General features: G+C 40.6%; 1 protein-coding gene and 1 pseudogene across 26 annotated transcripts in view; one reads left to right on the forward strand and one right to left on the reverse strand.

Moving 5' to 3' along the window:
- Positions 1-17,594, reverse strand: part of SENP5 (SUMO specific peptidase 5) — a 50,081-nt gene extending 32,487 nt beyond the window's left edge. For 19 of the 25 annotated variants that reach the window (XM_082458624.1, XM_082458621.1, XM_082458617.1 and 16 more), the window contains exons 1-2: positions 17,403-17,540; positions 5,595-7,135 (exon numbers count right to left, since the gene is read on the reverse strand). In XM_082458624.1, coding sequence (XP_082314750.1) covers positions 5,595-7,104 — 1,510 coding nt within the window. In that variant the 5' untranslated portion in view covers positions 7,105-7,135; positions 17,403-17,540. Of the gene's footprint in view, positions 1-5,594; positions 7,136-13,703; positions 13,827-16,969; positions 17,368-17,402 lie in introns of those variants that run through there. The other 6 variants (XM_082458626.1, XM_082458625.1, XM_082458607.1 and 3 more) reach the window with 6 other exon arrangements.
- Positions 2,116-4,426, forward strand: LOC309659225 (short transmembrane mitochondrial protein 1 pseudogene; annotated as a pseudogene). The gene has a single exon. The product of its transcript is annotated as a short transmembrane mitochondrial protein 1 pseudogene (transcript).
- Positions 17,595-23,799: the final 6,205 nt, after the last annotated feature.

A 23,799-nucleotide genomic window follows, 5' to 3' on the forward strand; every position in this document is an offset into this window, starting at 1 on the left:
CCAAGTAAATCTTTCGTTCACAGTTGAAATTCATTTTGGTGTAAAGAATGTAGGAATCCATCTTTACTTTTTTCCAAACACCTACATGTAAAAATAACACATTAATAGTCTAGAAAATAGGGCTGAATATTTTTATAAACTTGAAATGGGAACAAGCTTTAAGTATTTATTCTAGTATCAATACATGACCATAAACATTTTAAAATAAAGTGGCAGCCACCCCATAATTCCTTTAGAACTTTTATGCCCTAATGAACATGTATGTCTTAAACATGTAAGTAGCAAACTATACTCACTCTTCTGGAAGCTGTTTTTTTATATTTAATACATGAATTTTTTTTTCCTAAGTCAATTCAAAACAATCTAGTGGTCCATTAAATTGATCTGCCATATTTTAACCAATTCCCTGCTGATGACCATTTAAGTTGTTAATTTTTAGCTCTCTAAATAATGTTACAATTAAAACCCTCAATATATCCTTGTTCTAGTGTTTCCTTAGAACACACTTGCTAAAATTCAAATTTCTGAGGGAACTCCCTGGCAGTCCAGTGGTTAGGATTCCGTGCTTTCACTGCCGAGGGCAAGAGTTTGATCCCTGGTCAGGGAACTACGATCCCGCAAGCCAAAAATTAAAAACCAAAAAACTTTTCAAATTTCTGGGTCAAAGGACACTAAAACTTGCAGATTTTCACTTATGAATTTGGTTATCTATATTTATGAGATTTTAATGTTTATGGAGTCAAATTGGTATATTTTTATTGCTTCTGAGTTTCCTATCATGCTTTAAAATGTCTTATCAATATGAGATTATAAAAATGGTCTCATGTTCTTTTTTTTTTAACAGCTTAAGCTATGATTCACATACCACAAAATTCATCCTCTTAAAAGTCTACAATTCAGTGGGTTTTTATATATTCAGAGTTGTACAACCATAACCATTACCATTACCTAATTCCAGAACATCTGCATCACTCCACAAAAAAACTTTGTATGTATTAGCAATCACTCCTTATCCCCCCCCTCCCCACCCCCCTGGCAACCATTAATCTACTTTTTCTCTCTATGTATTTGCCTACTCTGAACATTTCAAATCGATAGAATCATATGGTATGCAGCCTTTTGTGCCTGACTTCTTTCACTTAGCATGTTTTCAAGGTTCACCCAAACTGAAATATATCAGTACTTCATTCCTTTTTATGGCAGAATAACATTCCACTGTATAGATATACCAAAATTTTATTCATCTATTCATCAGTTGATGGACATCTAGGTTTTTTCCACTTTTTGGTTATTATGAATAATGATGCTATGAATATTTGTGTACAAGTTTTTGTTTATCTGTATTTGTTTCTAATTAGTTAACTTTTCAATCCACCTGGAACATATTGTGATACAGGAATCTATTTCTTTTCCTTCCAAAACAGCTAATCTGAGTACAGAATCCTAGACTTTCCTACCCTCCCTGAAATTTTTTAAAGTTGTCTTGTACAAACATAACACTACTGTTATTGCAAAGCATTCAACTTGGTTTTGAAGGGAGTAACTTTCTGAACAAATACTGCATCAGTTTATGCAATATTTGATAAAAATATGAAACACAAAAGTAAATTTTGATAAGTACAATAGGCTCTTAATAAATATATAAATACAAAATGAGCATAATGTGCAGTTATATTAGAGAAGAGCCAGCATTCAGGACACCAGAGAATATTGGCTAACACTACAAAGTCAATTAAGGGAGCATATACCATGCTGATCGTCCTATACTAATTCCTATTCTGACTGCTCTATTAATCTTTTTTTTTTTTTTAATTTTTTATTTATTATTTATTTATTTATTTATTTATGGCTATGTTGGGTCTTCGTTTCTGTGCGAGGGCTTTCTCCAGTTGCGGCGAGCGGGGGAGCACTCTTCATCGCGGTGCGCGGGCCTCTCACTATCGCGGCCTCTCTTGTTGCGGAGCAGAGGCTCCAGACGCTCAGGCTCAGTAGTTGTGGCTCACGAGCCCAGTTGCTCCGCGGCATGTGGGATCCTCCCAGACCAGGGCTCGAACCCGTGTCCCCTGCATTGGCAGGCAGATTCTCAACCACTGCGCCACCAGGGAAGCCCTCTATTAATCTTGATTACTCGAGTTTAGTTCAATTTGTCTCTTCCATTGTGTTGGCTTTCCCCAGATGTTTGGTGATAAGATTATAGGCTCATCTCTACTTGAATAACTTGCAGGAGGAGGGAAGGCTGTGATGGGCAGTAGCTTTTGCTCTGCCTTGAACTATTTTCAATGTGGGGATGCTAAGAACCCCCAAAACTGTTCTTCTGGAAAGGGTTGTCCTTCATTCTTGCCGGGCGTTATAAGTAATGGGGCAGGAGGAGAGGGGAATGTCCTGTCTCTCCACACCAATCTCCTATTCTTAGAATTTCAGTGCTATATGTCAATTATATCTCAATAAAATTGGGGTGGGGGGAGAAATTTCAGCTTGATAGCAAATATCCTCCTTGCTGATAACGGCACAAGCAGGGAGAGATGCTTTTGTGGAGATTTTCCAACTACTCAGTCTTTTAACCATGGGTCTCCCCTTTCCTCTCCACCATCTCCAGAAATGGTACACCCTCAGTGTTGCACCATTTTCCTGCACTAATCTTCCTTCTGTCACTGGGGCTCCCCTCTGCATCTTCCCTCTACTTTATGCCTTGTTAGTTTCTCAGTTTTTGATCTACCAAAACTCTCCTTGTTTTTGAGTATAGGGATACATATGTTTTAAATATATTTTTCATAATTTCTATGGGTTTGGTAGGAGGAAGAAGAGGTTCCATGGGCTTACTTCATCCTCTTAAACCTACTATTGGTTTCTGACAGATATTCTTTACTAAGTGAAGGAAGTTTTCAAAGAGATTTAAACACAAAGGAAGCTAAGCTTTATTATCAGGCTTTCAGTACTTGCTGAGATACCATGATTTTTCTCTTTTAGCCTATTAAAATAACTACATTACAGATCACGAAATGTGAATTCTGTAAAAAATTCTTGTCTTCACATTATGCTACAGTTTTACTATAGGTCATAGTCAATTTATCAACTTTTTTTGTAAGTGCTACATATATATTTGTAAGTTAATTGGTATCTGTGGGTAAATGCTAACTTTTTCAGATTTATGAATCATGGTTCTGCTAACCTCACAGTAGGAAAATTTGTCTTCATTCTAGGACAGTATAAACAATAGAAATTTTTTAAAAAAGATTTTCTAGGACTCTGTACTTTGTCATTTTGTGGGGAAAACTTTTTTATACATACTTAATGGTTGAAAAAACAAAGTGTTCAGAATTGTTTAAACCACCAAGAAGTAACTCTCCTAACTCCCCAGAAAAAGCCATTTATAACAATTTGATATATCTGTCCAGATATGTCCTATACAAATGCATGTGCACACATATATACACGTACTCATTATGTGTACATGTATCTTTTAATAAAACGGCCTCCTTCTGTTTTGCAACCTGCTTTTTTCACTTTATACAGTGGTCAGTATCAAGATATAAATCAAATTTATTCTTTAATAGCTTCATGGTATACTGCCTGGATATGCCGTAACTTACAGGTCCATAAAAACACTTGCTTTGGTTGTCCTCAGTGTTTTACTACCAAGACAATACTATAAGTAATGTCCCTGTACAAATATATTTGTACTCTTTTATATCTTGGCTAAATTGCAAGAAGGGGAATGGGTCAAAGACTGACACTGCCATATTGTCTTCCAGAAGTGTTTATACAAAATGACTTCATGGGGTAGATTTTGACAAGACTTTAAAGCACTATGTAAAAACTTGAAGCCATAAAGTAAAGACAAATAAATTTTACTATGTAAGAACTGAAATTATTTTCTGTTAAGCAAAAATGTCATACACAAAGTCGGGGTACTGAGGGCTTTTACCAAAATTTAATTTAACATCTTTAAAACTAGGCCGGGGGAGGCAGGCTCGACGGCCCAAGGAGCTGCAGCTGCCCTTCGAGCCCTCCTTACCGACACTATGCTCCAGTTCCTGCTTGGATTTACTCTTGGCAATGTGGTGTGAATGCATCTGGCTCAGAACTATGACATACTTGAAGAAATTAAAAAGGACGTGGACGCCAAGAAGAAACCCCCTAGTTCATGAGGCCGACTCTAGCACTGCCTCCTGGATAAACTGATTCTACTGTTCTTGAGGGCCTCCTTTACCATCTGAACCAAAAGCTTTTGTTTTCATCTCCAGCCTCAGCAATTTTCTTCTTTGCTAGACCCTGCATTGCCTTACAGCACAAATGGGGCCACAAGTTAAGAACAACCCTTACTTTTCCAACATCCTCACTTCTTCCCTTCCTCCTTCCAGCCACTTGGGAGGTCCTGAGAATGGAATTATGGTGCTAGATTAGTAAACATGACCTTTAATTAGTAGTTTCTCCCTTATTCTTTGGGATTTCTACTACCGTTTTCGAAAGAAAAAATGATGAGCTTTGTATAGCTGATGAGATATAAATAATGCTGATTTCACAGTCTAGCAATTATACTGGGTGTTTAAACCTTTGGTACTAAATTATGTTGTTTCAAAGTAGTAACTAAAATGAAAATCTAGAAGCCAGTTTCTGGTGAATTATCCACTAATTTTATATTGTTGTCAGGAAGCTCCATAGTTGCTAATTTAACCAATAAATCAATTTGTTATTCATTAACCAAGAAACTCTGTTCTGAGAACCCTATCAGGAACTCGAGAATTTAAAGTATTTAAAGTAATGGCCTTTGTCCTCAGTAGAATTCATAGTCTCGTATGCATGTTTTTCTTAATGGTGCATTTGATCTGGCTCTATTCTGTCACAGGAATCATACTTATTTTATTACAGGCACATTTCACATTACATGGCAGATAAATGAGAAGTTGTAAAAAAATGTATTTACATTATAACTTTATAGTGATTCTCATTAAAAAAAAAAAAAAGTATAATGATGCTAAGGACCATGAGGGTAGGAATCAGTGTATCCTGTTTGTTGCCACATTCTTAGAGCCAACAATGGTACATAGGAGCTTCTCATATATTAAATAAGTAAAATACAAACAATCCAATAGAGAAAAAGGCAAAGTAAAATTATATACAAACAAACAATGGCAAAGATAGAAAAAGATGTTCAAACTTTAAATTTAAAAAGGCAAATTAAAACAAAGAACTCTCCTGTGATCTATGAGACTAGCAAACTTCAGCAAATGCAAACGGGTTTAACTTTTTAGAGGGCAAGTTAACAATTCTCTTAAAATTTTAAGTGTGAGTATCCTTCCACCATCATTTCTACTACTAGGAATTTAACTTACAAAAACAACCATAAAAGTATAAAGAAGTAATTCCACTGCACCATTGTTTTTAGAGGGAAACAACTAAAAGCAACACAAGTGTCCATCCATCAAAAACTAACTAAACTATGGAACATCTATATAATACAGCAATATAAAAGAATGTCTAATTGCTTAAAGGGAAATCCACATGGGGAAGGACCAAATAGGACTCTCCTAGAAAGGATAATGGACAGCAGGTGTGGGCTGGAGATTGGGGGAGAATAAAGGAAGAGTGCATACCAGAAAGGCAGATTGACAGCTGTTCATCATCCACTGGAGAGGCTTTTTGACTGTTCTTCCCACCTCCCACTTGATTTTCTAGTTTGAGTCCACTGCACGTCAGAGGAGCCTCCAGTGGACTTTTACAGTAAGGGTGGTCCAGCAACTTAGAACTAAGAATGTTCTGCTTGAAAGATCCATCCTCATCCATCTGGCATGAGCTCTCATTCTGAACAGTCTCTTCGGACACAGGCCCATCTACACTACTCACAGATTGATCTGCCCCAGACACTGACAGTTTTACTCTGTCATCATTGACAGTACTTGTCCGATTTTCCTGACCCAGAGCCATAACTTCTCTCTCGGTTTCCAAGATAAACATGTTATTAGAATGATGTTCTGGTAAGGGGATGTCATGAATCAGCTCTGTACACTCCCACTTAGGAGAGGAACAGGGTGACTGGTCCCAGATGTATGTGGCACTGCCATTCTGTTGGTCAGGGAATGCTTCATCTAAACTAAGCTCCTTGCCCAAGAGAGGGCTTCCTTTAGTGTGGCCATCAGGCACATGAGAGTTCTTTCCCTTCACCACAGCATTGCTGTCCATATCTGGAAGGTATGGTTGATGCCGACAAGAAGGGTCTTTAGGTTCTGGGGAAGGGAATGAGCTGCAACTGCCACCCTCACTGTTCTCCCTAAGGGTCTCTTGATGGTCCCCAGTGACCTGCACCCAGCTTTGCTGGGCTTTTTTTAGCTTGCAAACTTTGCTTTTTGTTCTGAAGTGCTGGGATCTGAGAATCCTGTACCGAAATCTAATCATGGATAATTTCTCATACATCATATGAGGAGATACTTTTATTCTTCTATGTTGATTAAGTTGGAACTTTCTTGGAATCAGGGGTCCCCCATTCCTGTGGTGCTCCAGCCCTCGGGAGCAGCCATAACAAAAGCGCTTTCTCTTATGGTTGCTCAAGGTGACCACAATTGTGCCACTCTCACCTGGACTCTGGCTCTCCCCATTGAACTTCATAGGAGGATCAGAAGCTTGTGGCTCCGTCCTAGGTCTGTGACCACTGGCCTGACTTAAAACACTATTTGCTGGTATGTCAGTGGCTGCCTTCAAGAGACTTTTCTCTCCAGAGTATTCATGATCAGAGTTCTTTGCTGATGATAGCAACTTCTCTGCTTGGAGTTTCAGGAAGGTCCTTGAGGAGGAAATGAAGTGTTTAGTGTCCTTTCTTTTCACTTTAGAGGACAAAGTACTAAGATTCTGAACAGCCACATTGGACTTTGTCTTAGCAAAAAGGGGTTCATCCTGGATCCACGTTTTCTGGATTTGAAGGGCCTTCTTTCTGCACTGGAAATGCCTTAAATGCCTGCTCCAAGTAACTGGCCTTCCCAACTTGGCTTTCAGAATGCACAACTGTTGGTGAAAGTAGAACTTCTTAAAGCCTCCAAACCCAGTATTCCATTTCTCAGAAAAGGCTAAGTGGATTCCTTTCCTCCATAGAATTTTCCTCTGTTTTTTCATTTTTCTGATGCATAATGAGATCTGAATGCACCTGTGAAGAAGAGAAAGATAATTTACATTTCTACCCTAAAAATAAGGTCATAAAGATATATTCACAACAATATACATTAGAAAATTGAAAAAAGCATATGAAGTTCAATTTATACTATCAGACATAATGAAATCCTACCTGATCAAGGTTTTCCCCACAATGAAAATGAGGGATAAGGGAAGACATGAGTGCTCCAACATGACCCCATTTGCTGTACCTGCCTCTGATAGAAACAAGTTTCAAGAATCATTTCCCAATATGCAGCCAGTTTTTGATGAAGCAGAAAGGGCAGGGAGTCAGGAGAGAATTTCTAAGTGTTGGCCTTGTTTCTCATTAGCTAAGTGACTTTAAGCAAGTCACCCAAATTCTGTGTTCTCATTTGTAAAATGAAGGACAGAGAAGGGAGAGGGGACCAGACACCATTTAAGACTGAGTTCACATCAAAACAATTTGTTCCATACAACAAATTTTCTTTTAAAGATTTTTTTTGATGTAGACCATATTTAAAGTCTTTATTGAATTTGTTACAATATTGCTTCTGTTTTATGTTTTGGTTTTTTGGCCACAAGGCATGTGGGATCTCAGCTTCCTGACCAGGGGTAGAACCCACACCCCCTGCATTGGAAGGCGAAGTCTTAACCACTGGACCGCCAGGGAAGTCCCATACAACAAATTTCAGAAAGTAAAGGCAGGGACTTTTACTCTGTACAGTCATCCACAGGCAGACAGTCAATAAATGCACGCAATATCAGTACCTCAAGAGGGACACCGACCAGCCTCCTCTTTGTCAGTCAGTCAAAGGCTTTCTGAGTGACTATGAGGAGACAGGACTCTATCAGGTGCTCTCCACCAGTTATGGTTCTGGCTCTCAAGTAAGTATAAGAAAAAAGAACCAACACGTGTGTGTGTGTGTGTGTGTGTGAACTTTAGGAACACACTTACAGGAAAGGGTAGATGAAAATGATAGTAAAAACCAAACATGATTTGGGACTTCCCTGGTTGTCCAGTGGTTAAGACTCTGCACTCCCAATGCAGGGGGACCAGGTTTGTTCCCTGGTAAGGGAACTAGATCCCACATGCTGCAACTAAGAGCCCGCAGGCCGCAAAGAAGATCCCGCATGCTGCAACAAAGACCCAGCACAGCCAAATAAATAAATATTAAAAACAAACAAACATGACTTCCCCTCAGACTTAATAAGATCTAACATTACTGAAGGCTCTTTAGCCTAGAAAGAAAGGCACCAGCCACTGCAGGTGGAACAGAAGAATCAAAAAATCAATATCCTAATTTCAGCATGCTAATAACTTACTACGAAAAGCTGTATTACTTTTCTGTGCATCAGTTTTCTCTGGGGGCGGGGCGGGGGGGAGAAGACGACTGAACACATGTTTACTTCTGCTTCCTTTCCAAATTCCATTAAGATGACAGAAATGGAGTTTTAAAAAAGGCAAAACCTCTCAAGGACAATGACAACAAAAAAGGAGACAAGAGCAATAAAACTGCTGAAAGAAGAAAGCAGATGAACGAGTGATAACAGATTTAGCCAGCCAAAAGAGCTGAAATCTAAGCCAGCAGTAGGGGAAGCCAAGGAGCAAGTTACAGGACCTCAGAAAGGCTCAGGAACCAAGAGCAACAATACCTATGAAGGTCAGGGAATGGAGGAGAGCTGAAAAAGGAAGGACTGGTTGAAAGTCTGAATAAGAAGCAATTAGACTCCAAGATCCCTTCTCCTACCATGGCAAATTATCAAAGTTTCACTTTCTCAAGAAAATGAACTAGAACAGTCAGGCACATCATGTACAGCTGAGGGCAGGGGTACAAACAGGAGGATAAATCAGTGTACATAGGGAATTCCTCCCCAACCTCTTTCCCCACTCAGCTCCCAGAAAAGTTTATACCCCCAAGGAGGAGGTCAGTTCTGGGGGTGGGCAAGGGGTGGGGTAGGGATAGATCATTCAAAAAGACCAACAGATACTGATATTTGGGGATGCCACAACTACACAGGCCCAATTACCCCAAAGTTTAAGAAGCAATGAAACCCCCAAATCCATTCCCAACTCTGCATAGCAGGTGACTGTCCCTCCCCTACCCAAGATTAGAAGTTTCTCCTTCAGAAAGGAAGTTCTGCAGGCAAGGGGATCCCAGGAACAGTTTGAAGATGGAACTATATATTGAATATAAGACCCCGCAACACTTTCCCACTCATCTCCCAAAACGCTGGCAGTCTGTCTTACCCGTCCAAGCAGGAGGTTGGAAGATTCTTCTTCAGAGAAACTGATTAATCCACAAGAATATACATAAGTACAGGTATGCCCCCACAGAATGGCCCAGCATGGCCCACAGTGCACCCCACAACTGACAAGTCCCACCACAAGCTCAGAACCTCCAAGCAACTTCTTAGTGGTCAAATGACAGCATAACTAAGAATCACTACATTTCCAGGGATAAAAAGTAGACCAAACAAACAGATAAAAGCAAAAGCGTATTTAGAGAACTTAAAAAACCTGAGGAGGGGGCTTCCCTGGTGGCGCAGTGGTTGAGAGTCTGCCTGCCAATGCAGAGAACACGGGTTCGAGCCCTGGTCTGGGAAGATCCCACATGCCGCGGGGCAACTGGGTCCGTGAGCCACAATTGCTGAGCCTGCGCGTCTGGTGCCTGTGCTCCGCAACAAGAGATGCCGCGACAGTGAGGGGCCCGCACACCGCGATGAAGAGTGGCCCCCGCTTGCCACAACTAGAGAAAGCCCTCGCACAGAAACGAAGACCCAACACAGCCATAAATAAATAAGTAAAATTAAAAAAAAAAAATTTAAAAAAAAAAAACCTGAGGAGGGGAGAGAAGGGAAGTTATTGTTTAATGTGAAGAGCTTCAGTTCAGGAAAATTAAAATGGGTCTCAGGATGGATGGTGGTGATGGTTGCACAGCAATATGAATGTATTTAATGCCACTGAACTGTATACCTAAAAATGATTTAAATGGTAAATTTTATGTTATGTATATTTTACCACAATTTTTTTTAAAAAAGAGAGAAGAAAACAAACCCCAACGCTATCCTCAAAGAAGAAAATATTACATCCACTGGGGAAAAAAAGAATGGGATTTTTTTTTTTAAAGGAACAGCTAAAAAAATAAAGGAGCTTAGGACACTTAAAATAGCAAAAATGAAAAACTCAACAGAAAGTAAAGGGCTAATATTACTAATATTTAATATCTTAAATTGAGGGATAAAGGAAAAGGCTGATGGAAAAATGGGAAAAAGACATAATGAAACAATTCACAAATAAAGATTTTTAAATGGCCCTTAAACATAAGTAAAGATGTTCAACTTCATTCATTAAAAAATTGTCAAGGGGGCTTGGGAGATAGGCAAAATGGGTGAAAGGAGTCAAAGGTACAAACCTCCATAAATAAACAAATAAACAAGTCATTCATGGCGATGTACTGTACAGCATGGTGACTATAGTTAATAATACTGTACTGCATATTTGAAAGCCGCTAAAAGTAAAGCCCTCATCACAAGAAAAAAAATTTGGGGGGGGGGGTGGGGAGCTATGTATGGTGACGGATTTAACTAGACTTATTGTAATTATTTTGCAATGTATACAAATGTTAAACCATTATGTTGTACACCTGAAACTAATATAATATTATATGTCAATTTTACCTCAAAGAAATTTGGCAAAAGTTATAGCAACACGTTTTGCTGGTGGGAGAAAAAAACTTTCATACTTTGCTGGTTGGTGGGAATACAAACTGATAAAGTCATTTTGGAGGGGAATTTGGTAATATCTAACAAAACCATACAAGTATTCACCTTTTAATCCAACAACTCCACTTTTAGGAATTTACCCTGAAGATACATCTCCAATAATAATGAAAATACATAGTACATGGTTATTCACTGCAACACTGTAATTGCAAAAGACTGGAAACAAACTAAATGCCCATACATAGGGCAGTGGTTGCATAAACTATGGTTCATCCGCACAATGAATGAAGCTATAACAGAATAAGGATAAGGTCTATGAACTAACATGGAGTAATTTCCGGTTTAAATGAAAAAAACAGAGTTCAAATGAGTATCAATGGTATGCCACTGCAATAGTTTAGCCACGTGTACAGTTAGGGAGAACAGTCCACACAAGATCACCGTCACTTCTGACAACAACTGAAAGTTCAGGGAGTTTCCAAAACCACCCTCAGGTCTGGTACTTTGTCAGAAGGACTCACAGAACTCACTGAAAACTGTTAATAGTTATGGCTTACTACAGCTGAAGAATGTGGATTAAAATCATCCAAGTGAAGAACTACACAGTGCAGAGTCCAGGGGAAGTAACAAATGAGGTGCTTCCAGTTGTCCTCTCCCCATGGAGTAGAGACAGCATTACTTTCCCAGCACCAATGTGTGACAAAGTGTGACAAGAATTGCCAGCCAGTGAAGCTCACCTAAGCCTTGATGTCCAGAGTTTTTATGGGGGTTCACAGGCATAACACATGACTGAGCTCAGTCTTCAACCCCTCTGGAGATCCACTGATATCAAAGTCATTACCCTAAATCACACTCTTGGTTTTTCTGGCATGGCCAATCCCCATCCTAAATCATATTGTTAGATTATCAGTGACCCAAGGCCCCCAGGCAAATAAAGACACTCCAATCAGACATAACATTCCAAGTGTTTAGAGATTACCTCCTAAAAGCCAAGGATAAAGGCTTTCTTTTTGTGCAAGGTTAATTCTTTACTATATTATATATAGCCACCTTTCATAAAAGAAAAAATAAGAAAATATACATGTATCTGCCCTTTCGTGCCTCCCAAATAAATTAATAATATAAAAATCAGGGCTTCCCTGGTGGCGCAGTGGTTAAGAATCCGCCTGCCAACGCAGGGGACACGGGTTCAAGCCCTGGTCCAGGAAGATCCCACATGCCGTGGAACAACTAAGCCCGCGAGCCACAACTACTGAGCCCGCATGCCACAACCACTGAAGCCCGCGCGCCTAGAGCCCGGGCTCTGCAACAAGAGAAGCCACTGCAATAAGAAGCCCGTGCACCGCAACAGAGTAGCCCCTGCTCGCTGCAACTAGAGAAAGCCCGCACACAGCAACGAAGACCCAATGCAGCCAAAAATTAATTAATTAATTAATTAAAAAAGAAAGTTAAATGTCAAGCTTGCAAGAAGGAAAGCAATCCAATTTATACAACAGTGCCTCAAAATACGTGAGGAATTGGCAGCAGGAGGTTCTGTAAGTGGGGTGTGAACGTGGTGCTAAAAACAAGAGGATAGATCAAATCATTTAGATACCCTCCTACTCGCCACAAAAACCAGCCAACTGCCCCTCCCTGATCCTTGCAGAAGCCTGGAGTGTTATTTTCTAGACTAGAACAGCACTGGCCAATAGTTCTGCAATGATAGAAATATTCTATATCTGCCCTGTCCCATATGGAAGTCTCTGGAAACATGTGGTTACTGACCACTTGAAATGTGTGTAGTGCAACTGAGGAACGAAATATTTAATTTTAATTATTTAAATTTAAGTTGCTACATGTGGCTAGTGGCTACCACATTGGATAATGCAGCCCTAAAGGAAAAACAAAGGATTCCTGGACTGGAAAACTTCTGGTGCAGTTGAGAATGAGGGTATCATACTGAAAATAGTTGAGTTAAATGAACATGAGTGTTTACATACTGAATGCTAAGATCTCTACCATTTCCCCCAGTTTAGCTACAAGACTGTTGACAGCCCAGCTTATAAGCTCCAAGCAGAAGATCTGAAGATTCTTCTTTGGGTAATCTACCTAGCCAAAGAAAAAAGAAAAAGATAATACTGTTGGGTTTCCCTGGTGGCGCAGTGGTTGAGAGTCCGCCTGCCAATGCAGGGGACACGGGTTTGAGCCCTGGTCTGGGAAGATCCCACATGCCGCGGAGCAACTAGGCCCGTGAGCCACAACTACTGAGCCTGCGCGTCTGGAGCCTGTGCTCCGCAACAAGAGAGGCCGCGATAGTGAAAGGCCCGCGCACCGCGATGAGGAGTGGCCCCCGCTTGCCGCAACTAGAGAAAGCCCTCGCACAGAAACGAAGACCCAACACAGCCAAAAAAAATAAAAATAAATAAATAAATTTTAAAAATTAAAAAAAAAAAAGATAATACTGTTGAAGGTTCTCCAATAAGAGTCTAGCCAGAGTACCCTAAAATCAACATATCCCAAGCATGAACTCAGAGTACATGTAATTAAAATTAAAAGCAACCTCCACATGGGGTCCCTTAACATTTTTGCCCCTGTATTCTCAGCCATACTGTTGTGTGTTCACCAAATACCAACATTCCTTCAAAGATAAAATAGGGAATTCCTTGGTGGTCCAGTGTTTGGGACTCCACGCTTTCACTGCTGAGGGCCAAGGTTCAATCCCTGGTAGGGGAACTAAGATCCCATAAGCCATGGGGTGTGGTCAGAAAGTCATAATAATAATAAAATAAAGAGCATAGCAAATATGGATTTAAAAAAGAAGATAAAACACAAACACAAGGGAAACAGAAGTGAGCTTTCAACTCTTATTAGATACTCACTGACCCTAGGACAGCCTGAAGTCTGAACAATCCTTGAGGGGTCCAATATTTACTTGAGTAAAAGTTTGCAGTGCAACCACTGTACAGATTAACTCAAGCATCACTATGAAAAAGTTCTTTCTCCTGTAGGTAATAAGACAGTAATGAGAATAGCTGCTGTGCAGTGAATAAACAGGGGAGAGGTTATCCGCCCCCCCAAAAATGAGACAGAATGAATGGTTTGTAGTAGGAAACAAGATTAAAAACAAAACAAAAATAAAAAATATTGCCCATTGGCATCAGAGGACATGAATGAACCATAAAAAGGTCCAGATTGAGAATTGGAGACTTGTACATTTATGGTACCTACTGATGATAGGTACATTCAGCTACCACATATAAAGTAGATTAAGTTAAATATCCGATTTTGGTCTCAAGTCCTTACAGACAGAGAAGACTGCCTCAAGGACCAGCAAGTGACTTCTAAACTCCACTTCTCACTGGGTCTTCAAGTTGTCACTACCCGCCCCCCCGCCTTTGTTTCTACGTTAAACCCGTAATATCAGTTTACATTAAAATTGTGACCCCTGGGTTCCCATTTATCCTTTCTCAATACCTCTACTTGAAAAGTGTATTCTATCAGAATCTGAAATTCAACAATTTTTAGGCTTCAGAATTAAGGTATTTCAGACACAAAACTTAAAAATTTAGAGGGACTTCTCTGGTGGTCCAGTGGTTAAGACTCCACGCTTCCAATGCAGGGGGCTCGGGTTCAATCCCTGGTCAGGGAACTATGATCCCACATGTCGCATGGCTTGGCCAAAAAAAAAAAAAAAAAAAAAAATTAGAGACTCAGTGACTTGGTTTTTCATCTTAAACACATACCATATGTCTCTCTAGATTCTGAATTTATAGATTACCTCTCTGTTAACATGGCTTTGTTAATCAGTGAATTCAGAATGCTCTGCGTCATCTGGTTGTAGGAAGTTAACATGCTATAAACAGGGTTATTTTTAAAAAGAAAATAATTCAACATCTTCCTTTAGAGGATTTGTGATGTAGGGTCCATTTCTGGCTCTATTACTAACACAACCTTTTCATCGTTTCAGTGATTCTTATTCAAAGGATAATTTGCTAATGAATATATCTCCCCAAAAGAGAAAGTTCAACTCTGCCTGATGATCTATTACCTTAAGAATGCTGAAAATATTAACCACCCCCCCCAAAAAAAGTCACGACATTTTCACTATAATGGGCAAGAAAAATACATATGAGGCACTGTTACTTCCTTATCAGTTGATCCTTTCTAGATATCTATCAAATTCTTTAAATCAGTGGCACGGTACAATTAACCAAAAAAGAAAAAGGGACTAAAAATTCAAGGACAAGCTTAAGGCAATACCAAGAGCCTCTGGTTAAATCAGGTGTTTGTAAGGTAATAAGAGACGTTATAGGGCTTCTCTAACAGTTCTCAAACTGAGTTCCATAGGAAGCTGGCTAGTGATACAAAGTAAGACATCATGCATACCAGGATTGTGGAGGATGGTGGCAGAGAGAAACCTGTGGACAGTACAGTGGGTTTATGACAAGCCAGAACAAAAGCAAAAATATTCTTTAACTGGAATTCTTCCATGGTTTATGAAGGCTTGGCATAAAAGTCTACTAAGAAACACTGATTTATAAAGTGATATGGTCTTTATATAATTCTGCCAACAACAACAAAAAAACCTAAGCAACATTTAGTAAAATATTTTACTGTAAAATCTAATACTTTCATCAAAGGGCATTAAGGAGTCTAATTGCATAGGGAACTATGAAAACAGAATTACACAGAGCTACTGACAAATGACATTTTTCCCCTTCTGTGCTCTCAGAGCTACAAAACCTGAAATAGTACTATTGATTCAAGTAAGGTTATTTGTTAAGGAAAGGAAGAAAAAGAGAAAAAAATTTTAAAGGCATAGGCAACAAACTAATTGACACTTCACCTCTCTGAGCCTGTTTGTAAACTAAAATCTGCGTTTTCAAACAGTGAATATCACCTGAAAAGCTTTTTAAAAATCGCTAACACCCGGGTCCCATTTCAGATCTATTAAGGTAGTGTCTGGACATCTGGGGTTTTGTTTTAATTCCCCAACTGATTCTGATGTCCTTGCAGGTTTTGGAACCACTGGATTAGATGACCCTCAAGGTCCCTTCCGTATCCATGACTTAAAATCCCAAATTGACAATTCTGTGTCAAAGGAACTGAAGATTGCACTTCATCATGCTTCACTGAGCATCATCACACTCCAATGAGGTAAGGCAAGTATCCTTAATTCGTCTCACCAAGCAACTGTAAGAACAGGTGCTACTCACTCAAGTCACTGATTGCACCTCCCTTCTCTCCTCCCCAAACACTTCTCTTAGGGTCTATTTAAACTTCGGAGCAGGGAATGGTCTTCTCTCACCAATATAGAGAAAGGTGTTTCCTCATATTAACTTAGAACTGTAATGTTCAGCCACTCAAAGGATTCAAGTCCCTACATTTATTCTCTGAACATTTTCAATTAACATGAAATGCTTTAGAGGCAGAGGGAGGAGTCCTCAGAAACGTGCAAAGAATTCCTTCTAAAGTGGGCCAAGGTGTGAATGAAGCCCCTCCCAGCTTTTCTCCTAGAAAGGGCCCACTAGACATACTGAGCAAGAAGCAAAACTGATTTAGGTCATCCCTCATACACCAATAATGTGTAATCAATAAGCATGAGACCTCTGGGTGACTAGGAGGAACTGATTTCTTTCTAATGCTGCCCGACCCAAAGAAGAGACTGCAGTTAGGTTTTAACCACAAGATCCTAGTATCTCTTCTGGCACCCTTCTCCATACCAAGCGTAGTTATTCTGGGTAAGAGACATAATTAAGAACCTACCATTTAAGCGTCCTGGGTATTCTTAAACCGACTTTAACCTGATTCCCAAAATATTTCATGATTAACGTTCTGTTTTCTTCATTTCATTTAATTCTCCCAACTAATTTATATAGGTATAAGAAAGTTCCACTTTACATGGGTTAAAAATGTCTACACAAGATTAAAGCCACCACCAAGTGGCAGGCCAGGATTTCAATTCAGCTTTTCGAACTCCAGCTTTTCGAACTCCCAAGTCCAAAACCCTTATCTCCGACATCCTCTCCGAACCCCTCCTCCCCCAAAAGAGTGGTCATACACAGGAACGGGGGTTGATACTGCCTAGCGTAAACAGAAAGGAAAAACAGGCTTCCCACCGCACAAATGTTCAATTGTGCCATACCCGTTCACTAGAACAGGGTCCCAGGAGTGTGAGGATGGAACCAAAGGCAGGAAGGAAGCAGAATTGTCCGAACAAATAAAACCCAAGACGGCAGGAGCTGGAGGACCTCTACCAGCAGCTCTTCCGCTCAGATTCCCCCGGCTTCAGGAGCAGCGGCCGGGGGCGCTAGCCCTCTCCGCTTCTGCGTCGTACAGCTCGGACTGGCGAGAAAAAGGGGACACTGGTCCCTCGGGAGGAGCTCCTTCCCCGCCCCCGGAAAGGCACAACAGCGCCCGGGGAGAAATCCGCTGCCTGTGGTTCGGCGGTGGGGGAAGAGCAGCGCTCGAGGCCTCCAGGCCAGGGTGCTGAGCTGGCGCGCACTGGCGCGAGAATGGCCAGCCAGCCTGGTCCATCAGTCATTCGCCGTATTTGACACCCGGGCTCCCCCGCTTACCTACGTCCCTCGCTGCCGGCACCTGCCCCGCCGTGGGTCCAGATACTGCGGCAGCTCGGACTGTGGCCCCGCCTTCGCCAGCTTTAAGGGAAAGCCCGTCAGCCAGCAGACGTCCGGCCTGCTTGCAGCGGCCACAGCCAGCGAGCTTCCTCTGGAGCCACTGCCGAAGAGCCGGCGCTCACTTATAACGTCACCTCCTTCGGTGCCCTTCCGCCTCAGCCCCGCCCGCGCCGCGTGCAGAGGGCGGGGGAGGGAGCGAGGGCTCGGCGCTGGGGGCGTGGCCCCGCCTTCCCTCCGCTCCCGGCGGCGCACGCTCCCCCGCCCTCCCGGGACGTCTTTCTGAAAATCGGCGCCCCTGGCGTCAGGACTCCGCCTTTGGTCGCGGACCCGGCTCTTCCCTCTTTGCGCGTGAGGATTGTAGAAACTGTGATCTGAACATTGCAGAACGGGTTTGAGACTTCTTTACAGCCTGCTCTCAAGTTTTTAACCCCCATAGGGCTAAGGCAAACCGCAGCTACTATATGGCGTCTCCCTCCACTAATCCCGTTTCCCTTTGGTCAAAAGCGAAGGACCACATTGCTGCTCTGGCTGCACTTTGAGGCCTGGCCCAAGCTTTCATTCCCTGTTTTTTCCATGGTGATCTTTCCCCTTGGCATTGCGATGTGCCTCTGTATCTCTGACCCGCCTCTCCTCAACTGAGAACACTTCCCCAGGAGGGCAGAACCTGGTCTTATTCACCATTGTAGCCCCAGCCAGCACCAAATAGTGACTGGCCTACAAGTGCTTAGTAAGTCTGTGCAATAAATCTATTATTCTCTTTCTGAACAAAGAGGGAAGTGACGTCAGTCTGATATGTTAAAGCACGATTCTTTCAACAAGCATTTTTTTTAAAAATGTGAGCATGAAGTAATATTTCTCTTGCAATCCCTCAGTCTAATTGTGGGGAGACATACATAATTTTAATACGATATCCTGACAGGTAGAAAATATAATAATACCAGATTTACTGTGGAAGATGAATTCAATTTTGGCCGTATTCGATTTTTGGAATAGAGTGGAGATGTATATTATGGAATACCAAGGGTGGGGTGCTGGGAGCCTTGTGCCCCAGGTACAAGCAATAAGGGTGTGCATTGACTGTAAAGAAGGTTAAAAAAATAATAAAACCGACTACAGTGTGGTTTGCTTTTAATCATCACACGTGTCAGCAAATTCTAACCAATGTCAGTGATAAAGTAGTCCTTTACAAACAAAAGCTTTTCTTGGTCTTCCTTATAAACAATTGCTGTAGTTATTGAGTTTTAATTTAAGTTTAAGCTCAGATTGGCACATTTCCTCAGTTTAAAAGTAAATCTTTCTGAGATTTCCACTTCCAGCCAAGATGGAATAAGAAATCAGATTTTACCCTTCCAACTGAAACAACTAAAAAACCAGACGAGAAATATGAAACATTTATTTATTTTTTAATATCTGTTTATTTATTTGGATGCACCAGGTCTTAGTTGCGGCACGCAGGATCTTCGTTGCGGCATGCGGGATCTTTTAGTTGGAGCATGCAGAATCTTTTAGTTGGCGTATGTGGGATCTTTAGTTGCGGCATGTGAACTCTTAGTTGTGGCATGTGGGATCTAGTTCCCTGACCAGAGATCGAACCCGGGCCCCCTGTATTGGGAGCGTGGAGTCTTAGCCACTGGACTACTAGGGAAGTCCCTGAAACAACATTTAAAAAACATTTGACATAAGGCAAAAAAGAATGGTGATCCCTGAGAGACGGACAATAAATGGGGTGAGCCCCCCCAAATGCACCAGTTTACTGCCTGTCAAGAGTCTCCAGGACAGTCACAGGTAGGGGAAACCAGGAGGAGCCTGGTGGTCTCCTTGTGTTGAGGGGAAGAAGCAGGGAGACTGGGAAGGCCAAAGCAGCTAGAGTTCAGAGGAAAGAGTCCCCAGTGTAGAGACAGCTGCACAAAGAGAAAGTTCTAGCTGCTTTTTAATATTTTCTCTTTGTTGTTGATTTTCAGCCATTTGACTATTTTGTTCCCTACTGTGGTTTTCCTTTTATTCATCTGGCCTGGGTTTCCCTGAGCTTCTCTAATTTTTGGGTTGACATCTTTCATCAGTCTGGGGAAATTCTCAGCCATTGTCTCTTCGACTATTGTTTTTGCTCCATTCTCTTATCTCTGTTCCTCTGGGAGTCCAATTACATATGTAAGATTATTTGACCTTGTTCACCATATGCTTTACACTTTGTATCATCTTTTTTTTGTCTCTTGATGTTTCAGTTTGAATGTTTTCTATTGACCTGTTTTTGAGTTTACTAATTCTCTCTTCTATAATCTCCAGTCTGTTATCAAATCTGTGCACAGTGTTCTTAATTTTTAATATTGTATTTTCAATTTTAGAATTTGATTTGTTGTTATAATTTTTTAAATAGATTCGTTATCCATTGAAAGTCTCCATCTTTTCATCCATCTTGTTCATCTTTTCCTGTTTTCTTTATCTTATTCATCTGTTGTTTTTGTTTTTCGTTCTTTGTCTGCTAACTTCAACATTTTAATCATCTGTTGGTCCAGTTCAATGGTTCATTTTTCTCTTTTGATTATTAGTTATGTTTCCCTGCCTCTTCACAGACTTGGTAATGTTTTCTTCTGTGCCAGACAGTGTGTATAAAAGAACTGTAGAGTGAGCCACCACATATCATCTCCCAGTGAGAGTTCCCCCTTCCCTCCATTAGGTTGATAGAGTGAGGGTCTGATCATCACAATCTAATTAGGGATCAAGCTGGGTCTTGGCAAGGTTGCCTTCTTACTTAGACTCATTCCATTTCTGGTTCATCCATGTTCCTCAGGAGTATATCTCCTCAGACCTGAAATACTACAGTACTATTCAGTTCAGTTCTTTAGAGACATTGAGCTTAGCTTTTTCACCTCCAGCTATTCAGCTTCAAAATATGAGAAATGTTTTGAGGGAGAGAGTAGCCATGTGTTTGAGGAGGCCAAGTCCCTCTAATGGGGCATGGTTTCCTAAACACCATGACTTTTAAAAAGTTTTGGCCCAGGTCCACAGCCTCCCAAGGAGGTCTTGAACACAGCAAATGCCCCACGTGGAAAATCAGCCATGCACTGAGGCTCTTCTGGTTTTCAAATTGCCCCAATAGTCCCACATGACCACCAAAAGTTCCTCTGGGTTTTCTTTGCCCCAGTAGACAACCTCTGCCTAGGTTAAGACTGATCCTCAGCCTGTAACTAGAACCAGCAAATATTTCCACAAAAGAAAACAGCCACTGATTATCAATTCACCTCAGAAGGGCCCTCCCCTCTCTGGAATTTTAGTTTACCTAAAACAAGGTAACAAGTCTTAGTCATTTCACAGTCCTCTAATATATTTTAAAATATGATGTTTTTAACTTATTCTGCATTTTTTAAGGTTGTTGTAGCAGGCACATTGTCCTGCTGCAACCTACTACATCCTATTTGGAAGCAAAAGTGACTTGTAAAACTCAGTTCTATCATGTCCGCAATGCCCAACTGTATAAATGATACCTCCTGTTTATAACTATAATTCTGACATTTCTTTAGACTTAGACATTTATATAGATCCACTGCTCAGTGAAGAACCTTTTTTCCATATTTTATTCGGTTATCATTTGGTTGCCCTAAGTTTGTCCTCTAGAAGATTTTTTTAAAAGATTTATTTATTATTTATTTTTGGCTGCGTTGTGTCTTAGTTGTGGCACACAGGATCTTCATTGAGGCATGTGGGATCTTTCATTGCAGCGCGCAGGCTCTTCATCGTAGTGTATGGGCTTCTTTCCAGTTGTGGCCTGCGGGTTTTCTCTTCTCTAGTTGTGGTGCACGGGCTCCAGAGCGCGTGGGCTGTGTAGTTTGTGGCATGCAGGCTCTAGTTGCACCGTGGCATGTGGGATCTTAGTTCCCTGACCAGGGATTGAACCTGCGTCCCCTGCATTGGAAGGCGGATTCTTTACCACTGGACCAACAGGGAAGTCCCTAGAAGATTTTTTTTTAAATTTACTTATTTTGGCTGCACCGGGTCTTTGCTGCGGCATGTGGGATCTTCATTGCGGCATGCATACTTTTAGTTGTGGCATGCATGTGGGATCTAGTTCCCTGACCAGGATCCAACCCCGGACCCCCTGCATTGGGAGCGTGGAGTCTTACCCACTGGCCCACCAGGGAAGTTCCTCTAGAAGATTTTTAAAGACGTAAATAGCTATTAATTGAGCTCTTACCATGCACTAAACATTTTATGGGCATCACAAAATTTAACTTTCACAACAAAACTCCAATTACAAGTGAGAAGAAGTTTCTAGAATTTGATGAAGTTTCTTGACTGGCAGAATGGTTAGCAGCCAATAAGGAGATGTGGCTCTCTAGGGAACAGTTCCCCCAAAGAACTGGGAATAGCAAATGGATGGGTATTGGCTGCATGGCTCATACAAACAAAAACTATTCAAAGGCGCTAGATTAGTACACAAGCCACTTCATGGCTCCTAGGAAGTGCCTCATTATACCAAAATTCAGGGGACTATGTATTTCGGATTTTGAACCAATGTTTATCTGGGTTAAATGGAATTGTTTCATAATTTTAATTTTCTTTAAACATGCACAATTGAAACTATCCATAAAGCAATTCCCAATCCAAAAATTTAAATCTTTCAATAAAATCTTCACATTTTCTAGACATTTCTCCAAAGAAGACATACAGATGGCCAACAGGCACATGAAAAGATGGTCATCATCACTAATTATTAGGGAAATGCACATCAAAACTACAATGAGGTATCACCTCACATCAGGCAGAATGGCCATCATTAAAAAGTCTACAAATAATAAATGTTGGAGAAGCTGTGGAGAAAAGAGAACCCTCCTATGCTGTTGGTGGGCATGTAAGTTGGTGCAGCCACTGTGGAGAACAGTATGGAGTTTCCTCAAAAAGCTAAAAACAGAGTTGCCATATGATCCAGCAATCCCACTCCTGGGCATATATCCAGATAAAACTATAATTCGAAAAGATACATGCACCCCAATGTTCATAGCAGCATTATTCACAATAGCCAAGACATGGAAACAAACTAAATGTCCATCAACAGATGAATGGATAAAGAAGATGTGATATATATATACAATGGACCATTACTCAGCCATAAAGAAGAATGAAATAATGCTGTTTGCAGCAACATGGATGGACCTAGAGATTATCATACTAAGTGAAGTAAGTCAGAAAGAGAAAGACAAATATCATATGATATTACTTATGTGTGGAATCTAAAATAGAAATGAACATATCTACAAAACAGAAACAGACTCACAGAGAACAGACTTATGGTTGCCAAGGGGGTGGGTGGGGGAGGAAAGGATTGGGAATTTGGGATTAGCAAATGCAAACTATTATATATAGGATGGATAAACAACAAGGTCCTATTGTATAACACAGGGAACTATATTCAATATCCTGTGATAAACCATAATGGAAAAGAATATGAAAGAGTATGTATGTATAACTGAATCGCTTTGCTGTACAGCAGAAATTAACACATTGTAAATCCACTATACTTCAATAAAATTTTTTAAAATCTTCACATTTTCTTTATAAAGTTCATATACTTTTTTGGTATTAGTACTAGGTACTCCATATTTTTTATCTCTTATAAATGGTAGACTTTTAAGATTATATTTTCTAGTTGTTGCTAGTGTTTAGCAATAGAATTGACTTTTGCACATTGGTTTTGTATCCAGCAAACTTGCTAAATTTCTTATTAATTCTAATAATTCATCATGTATTCTTTTGGGTTTCCAGCATTCTCAACCTTATCTAACAATGACAGGGTTTTTTTAAATCTTACTTTCCAGTTCTTACATCTTTTCTTTTTCTTAGTACACTAACTGGGGTCTTCAACTTAAAATTTAAATCAAAGTGGTGAATATGGGTATCCTTCCCTTATTCTGATCCTCAAAAGAATAATTTCAATGCTTCACCACTGAGTATGATAGCTTTTTTGGTTTTTCTTTTTTTGGCCACATTGCACGGCATGTGGGATCTTAATTCCCTGACCAGATATCGAACCCAGCCCCCCTTCAGTGGAAGTGTGGGGTCTTTTTTTTTTTTTTTAACTTAAAAAAATTTTTTTATACAGCAGGTTCTTATTAGTCATCCATTTTATACACATCAGTGTATACATGCCAATCCCAATCTCCCAATTCATCACACCACCCCCCCACCCCCCCGCGGCTTTCCCCCCGTGGTGTCCATACGTTTGTTCTCTACATCTGTGTCTCTATTTCTGCCCTGCAAACCGGTTCATCTGTACCATTTTTCTAGGTTCCACATATATGCATTAATATACGATATTTGTTTTTCTCTTTCTGACTTACTTCAC

The sequence above is a fragment of the Balaenoptera physalus genome (genome assembly GCF_965194825.1).
Source record: "Balaenoptera physalus genome assembly, chromosome: 4".
NCBI classification, from domain to species: Eukaryota; Metazoa; Chordata; class Mammalia; order Artiodactyla; family Balaenopteridae; genus Balaenoptera; species Balaenoptera physalus.